We start from the raw sequence: 6,205 nt of genomic DNA on the forward strand, positions 1-6,205 counted from the left end.
ATCCGGAACCCAGTCAGTGTTGATTCGGTATTGGTCGCCTCGTGTGACTCTTCCCGCCCCTTCCCACTGCTTCCGTTTCCGGTTCGGGCGCCCTCCTCGGCTGTAAGGATGATCGGAGACATCCTGCTGTTTGGGTAATAAGAGTGAGGGTGTCGGAGGCTGGAGAGTGGCAGCCGGACGGGGCGGGGGGCGGCCTTAGTGACCGTAACTATTCCTCCACAGGACGCTGCTGATGAACGCCGGGGCTGTTCTCAACTTTAAACTGTGAGTAGGCCGCTCTGGGCGGCGTCCCCACGCCCAGGCCCCGCCCACGCCCTAGGTCACAGCTAGCCCAGCCCCGAGCGTGGTCCACGCCCCTCCAGTCCTCCTCTAGCCACGCCTCCGTGCTGCCTACCAAGGCCTTGACGTTTAAATCTGTAGTCTCTTGGCCCGGAGGTGGCTCAGCGGGTAAAGGCGCTTGGTGCCAAACCTGAGTACCTAAGTTCGATTCCCGGAGCCTGCATGGTAGAAGCTGAGACCCGACTCCTGTGGGTTGTCCTTTGACCACACAAATGCTGTATAGCATATCACACTCATTCCTCTCAGTCACAAATTAGTATTAAAGAAAAGATCTGCACCCTCTGTTCCTGGGTTCTACTTGCACCTCCAAAGAGCCTCATGCTCATCCCTCAAAAATATCTTTCACCGGCGTTTGGGGCCACTCTGATCCCCCTGTCTGGCTGCACACCAGCTAGGCTGGTGAGTAGTGTCCCTGAGAGAGGTGTATCACTGCTTCAGGTCACACAGCGAGTCGAAGGTAGGTTCTGGCCTTCTGTGCTGGGTGACAGGGTCAGGAGACCCAGAGGTGTTTATGTTCCCATAGGAAAAAGAAGGACACACAAGGCTTCGGGGAGGAGTCGAGGGAACCCAGCACAGGTAAGCATGCTTCCTGCCAATCTACATGGTCTGATTGCTGGCCCTGTTCTCCCTCATCTTCTTCCTTCTACGGTTGAGACACTTGTGGAGCTGCGGTAGCCTCCTAGGTGTTGGACTGGCAGGGGTGCCGTGCCTTGCTCATCACCTTTATTGCGTGCCCACCACATCCCAGTCAGAGGGTGTCACAGGGTGACAGGAGGGTGGCAGAGGCCCTTTGAGTGACCAGTCATGGTGGAACAAAGCCTGAGGCTGGAAGGAGCAGGAGGCAAGAGTCAGGATTGGAAACAGGGTTTTCCTTTGCTTTTTTCTACCTTTTTTTGGAGGCACAGTCTCTTGTGTCCTGGGCTGGTGTCGGTTTTATTTGTAGCCTGAAATAGCCTCAAGCTCCCGGTCCTCCTGTTTCTACTTCCTGAGTGCTGGGGTTGCAAGACCCTGTCACCGCTCCTGGATTATCAGGTGCTGGAAATTGGGACCCAGGGTTCAGTGTGTGCTGGGGAAGCCCCTTTATCTACCGACCCACCCACCTACCCTCCCATCTACCCACCTACCCTCCCACCCGTCCACCTTCCCACCTACCCCTCCACCTACCCTCTCAGCCACTCACCTACCCACCCATCCACCTTCTCACCCATCCCCTACCCCTCCACCCACCCACCCACCTACCCATCTGTCTACCCTCCCAGAAATGGTCAGACTGTGGGCCCTCTGGAGCCTCTGCCTTCTCCCGCATGCGGTTGCAGTGGCCTCCTCCAGCCTTGCTCCTCCTGCCCTCCCCTGTCCTGCACCCATGCCCTGTGTGTGAGGGAGTGCTCATGATGTCATGCAGAGGACAGCTGCAGAAGTCCATTCTCTCTTTCTGTCATGTGGGTCCCAGGCATCAAACTTAGGTCACTCTGTGGGGGTCTTCTTCCACCTGCTGCTAGGGACGGGACTGACCTCAGGTTCCAGCTTTGGTGGCACGTCCCTTTACCCACTAAGCCGTCTGACCCATGTGGCTGCATTTTTATGAGCACATGAGCCAGGCCCTGGCTATCATCCTAGCCATCTGTTCATACAGGAGGATGTGTGCCCAGGCTGACAATACAGGATTGGTCAGAGCACCCTCACAGAAGGGTGGGGCCACGCGTGTGCAGCTCCTCGGGTGGGTCCCCTCTGTAGATATGCACTTGCAGTCACTCTCCTGTGCCTCTTACCCTCAATACCTGAGCCTTCTCATTGGCTGCCCAAGAGGTTGACAGACATATGTCCCAGTTGTCCTGGAGCGTTTCTGGGCAGGTGTACATGTCTTTTTTTCCCTGTGTGTCTGAACTGAGGAACCAGGGCCTGGCCCAGTCTCCTGTCCTGTTTGTGAGGAACAGTCTTAAGTTTTTCTTGTTTTATGAGAAATGCGCGTGTGTGCGTGCGCGCACACACACACACACACACACACACACCTGTGCTGTAGCTGATGTCTGGTCACCAGGTTGGCATGTGAACACCTTAACCCACTGAGCCACCCCGCCAGCCTGGTACAAGGGTTTGGGCTTTGCTCACTGGTGCTTTCTAAACATCTCTCCTAGTGTCTGTCCCTGTCGCAGTGGTGCGGTAGCAGACGACACTGGAGACGGACAAATGGTGCTGCTGGCTGCTAAGCGGGTGCCATGGGAACCCGCACGCAGTGAGAAGAGCAGGACAAGGGTGGCAGGTGGCTGCCAACGGTTCCAACCTTGCTTGCCAGGTGTTCACAGACAGCCCTTGCCTGCAGGTGCTGCCCTGGGATCACCCCATAGATCACCTAATCAGCAATTATTTTGATTCTGGAGAAACAAGGAGGATGGTTGACTTCAGACCTGGAAGAAGTTTCTAGAAAGTCAGTCTCTGGGCTCACTTTGTTGTTTTGATTTTTTTGAGGCAAGAGCTCATATAGCCCAGGATGCTCAAACTTGGCAGACCTGGTGAGGGCTAGAGTTACAGACAGGTACCACTGTGCCCGAGTGTCATTTTTGTGTCTCACAAAAATATGTTTTTTCTGTTTTCCCCTCACTTGAGATGTGAAATTATTGCCGGGTCATAAAAACAGTGAGTTGGGTATGGTGGCACACACCTGTCCTCCCAGCACTTGAGGAGGATCAGGACCTCAAGGTCATCCTCAGCTACATAGTGAGTTCAAGGCTAGCCTGGGCTACGTGGTACTCTGTCTCCAAAAAACAAAGCAAAGCAAAACAAGACAAAACTCAGCTAAAAATCAGGACAGGTGATGGGCCTCTGAGGTCTTACTTGGTGGGGGCTGAGCAGGCAGTGTGGAGGCAGTTCAGACTCCGAGCCAGCCTCAGCCCTGGAGAGACCTAGTCTCAAAGCCTAACCTGCAGAGGCTACTGAGATGGTCCAGCCAGCAAAGGCAGTTGCCACCAATCCTGATGGTGTGAGTTCAATCCCCAGGTTTCTCACTATAGGAGAGAATTGACCCCTAGTCTGCCCTCTGACTTGAACATGCCTTACTATTTAAAAAAAAAAAAAAGCAAAACAAAAAAAAAGGTCAACATTTTAGCTGGTGGTGGCACATGCCTTTAGTCCCAGCACTCAGGAGGCAGAAGCAGGCGGATCTCAGTGAGTTAAGACGAGCCCAGTCTACAGAGGGAGTTCCAGGACCACTCGTACTACACTGAGAAACCCTGTCTTGAAAAATCTAAATTAAATATTAAATGAATGAAAAGTCAACATTTTAAAAAATCAACAAAACAACCAAGTAGGCAAACAAGAGTGGTGGCAGGTGCTGGGTTTATGCTGTGCTGTGGACCCAGAGCTGGCAAATTCTCAGTCTAGCAAACCTGGACCTGATAACTAGAGCCCACGTCCCAGGACAGACTCTTATTAGACAGACTTAAGTCACGTGCCTTTTCTAGCACCAGTCAGAGTCTTTGGAACTGCCACCATTTGGATAGCAGTGAGCAGGGGGATGGCCTTCTGAACCATGCTTTCTGGCTTTACAGGAGACAACATCCGGGAGTTCTTACTGAGCCTGAGGTACTTCCGGATCTTCATCGCCCTGTGGAATGTGTTCATGATGCTCTGCATGATTGTGTGAGTCCCGCCCTGCTCGGTGCTTGTCGGTTCTCTTCCCATCATGTGGGTCTCGGGAATCCATCTCAGGTTGTCAGACTTGACAGCAGGCGCCCACTGATGCATGTTGCCAACCCCTGGGTGACTTGTGAGGGTGCTGGGTCTCTGCCAGGCTGCTTGTAACAAGGTTGGAGTGTGGGCTCCAGGTCCCACCTGTCCATGTTTGTCCCATTCCTGCTGCTTGTGTTAACCTATAGTGGGTGGTGGCTCCCATGTCCAGCAGTCTGTGGACTCCTTTCTCAAAGGCCTTGGTAGAAGCCATCAGGAACGGTCACAATTGGCTTCTGTTTTATGGCCACTCTCTTAGATTTGATTTATTTTTATTTATTTATTTATTTATTTATTTTTTGGTTTTTCGAGACAGGGTTTCTCTGTGGCTTTGGAGCCTGTCCTGGAACTAGCTCTGTAGACCAGGCTGGTCTCGAACTCACAGAAATCTGCCTACCTCTGCCTCCCGAGTACTGGGATTAAAGGCGTGCGCCACCATTGCCCGGCTAGATTTGATTTATTTATTTGGTCTTTTAAGACAGAATCTCACTGTGTAGACCTGGCTGGCCCGGAACTCGCTCTGTAGACCAGGCTGGTCTGGAACTCACAGAGATCCACCTGGCTTCTGCTTCCTAAGTGCTAGCATTAAAGGAGTATACCATCACGCCTGGCATAATTTTTGGGGATGGAGTCTGACTGTGTAGGCCAGGCTGCCCTCAAACTTACGATAGCTCTACCACAGACTTGTGGGTCCTAGGACCCTGAGTGATTTTTTTAGATAGTGTGGTATGGATCTGAATCGGCCCCTGGCAGACAGGCCCCAGTGTGAAATGTGAGTGTGGGGGGTGGGGCGCACACGTTATACAGTGCACGTGTGCAGGTCAGAGGGGAGCTTACAGGAGCTTACAGGAGTTGGTTCTCGCCTTCCACCATGTTGTTCTGTGGCTCAAACTCGAGCCGTCAAGTTTGACAGTAATGATGAGACCTCCTGAAATGATTCTAGGTGATGATCATGGAATGTAACCCCCAACAGTGTGCTCGAGATAGAGTCTTGCCATGTAGCCCAGGCTGGTCTTGAGTGTGTGTCCTGCTTCCCTTCCTCATGGCCGCTCTCCTCCCTGACTTTTTCAGACTGTTCGGCTCCTGAGAACCCAGACAGAGCTCACTGGCTGTCTGGGCTCCGTTTCTGTTTCTGATGATTTCAAGAATGTTTCTCACCGGAAAACCAGGGACTTTCCCAGAAGGCTCAAGTTCATCTGGGTGGAGAAGGCCCACTTCCCAGCCACCTGACCCTCATCAGCCATGGTTCCAGCTCTGCTCTGGGATTTCAGGACAAAGTCATGCTCCCGTAGGAGAAAGACACACCTAATCTTTCATTTGTCCTGGCATCCCACCTCTCCCAGCATCTCAGAAGCCTGTCCTGACTGCTGGGTTGACTTTTTAGGGGTTGCTTTGGTTTGATTTGTACGGATTGTTATTAATCAGTGGGATCATGAACTGGGGGCAGGGCTGGCTGTGACAGGGAGCAGCTGCTTTTGCACTGCAGGGCCATGCTGGGGCCAGTGAAGTCTTGCTTCCAAATGCTCCCCCCAACCCCATGACAGGGTCCACCTGGGGCAGCTGAAGTCACCCCAGGACTTGAAAGAGTCAGTCCTGCCCCAAGGACACCAGCGTCCTCTTTAGGCCCTAAGCTGATAGCCTGTAGGGCCTGGGTGACATGTTTGGCCTCTCTGGAAGAGTTGCTGGTGGTGACAAGTGAGCAGACACCTTGCTGTACTTTCAAGCTGATTGTTAATAAAGTGACTTTGGGGCCACCTCTCCATTACTGCTTGGTGGCCATGACATTATTGCTTGTGATATTGGCAGTATACTCCGAAGGCTCATGTTTCCAAGTCTGTTTGAGTGAGGTGAGCTCAATGCTGAAATGCAGGAGATCCAGAGGTCGCCATGCCATCGGTGCTGAGATAAGGGACCAGCTGAGAGGCTAAGAGGAGGTATTTGAGGGCAGCCACAGCTGGCTCACTAGGGGAGTTTTCATTTTGGTTTGTTTTTGCTCATTTTTTTTTATTTGGTTTGTTTTTGGAGGCAAGGCTTCTCTATGTAGCCCTGAGTGTCCCTGAACTCTGTAGACCAGGCAGGCCTCAGACTCACAGATATCTGCCTGCCTCTGACTCCCAAGTGCTGTGATTAAAGGCGTGCGCCA

At 52.6% G+C, this 6,205-nt stretch overlaps 1 protein-coding gene across 1 annotated transcript; it reads left to right on the top strand.

Moving 5' to 3' along the window:
• The first annotated feature begins 64 nt into the window (after positions 1 to 64).
• Positions 65 to 5,827, top strand: Smim7 (small integral membrane protein 7). Its single transcript, XM_041674526.1, has 5 exons — positions 65 to 134; positions 223 to 264; positions 863 to 915; positions 3,885 to 3,975; positions 5,134 to 5,827. Exons 1-5 carry the CDS (start codon positions 109 to 111, stop codon positions 5,147 to 5,149), a joined length of 228 nt encoding a protein of 75 aa, XP_041530460.1. The 5' UTR covers positions 65 to 108; the 3' UTR covers positions 5,150 to 5,827.
• The last annotated feature ends 378 nt before the right edge of the window (positions 5,828 to 6,205 follow it).

Source organism: Microtus oregoni, unplaced genomic scaffold (assembly GCF_018167655.1).
Source record: "Microtus oregoni isolate MIOR12 unplaced genomic scaffold, Mior012 000025F_ref0000491, whole genome shotgun sequence".
Taxonomy (NCBI): Eukaryota; Metazoa; Chordata; class Mammalia; order Rodentia; family Cricetidae; genus Microtus; species Microtus oregoni.

What these genes read in the sequence shown, in the direction of transcription:
- Smim7 (XM_041674526.1), top strand. Translation starts at nt 109, where the DNA reads ATGATCGGAGACATCCTGCTGTTTGG. An exon ending in GGAGACATCCTGCTGTTTGG is followed by an intron (nt 135 to 222) that starts GTAATAAGAGTG and finishes ATTCCTCCACAG; the next exon opens with GACGCTGCTGATGAACGCCG. An exon ending in GTCGAGGGAACCCAGCACAG is followed by an intron (nt 916 to 3,884) that starts GTAAGCATGCTT and finishes CTGGCTTTACAG; the next exon opens with GAGACAACATCCGGGAGTTC.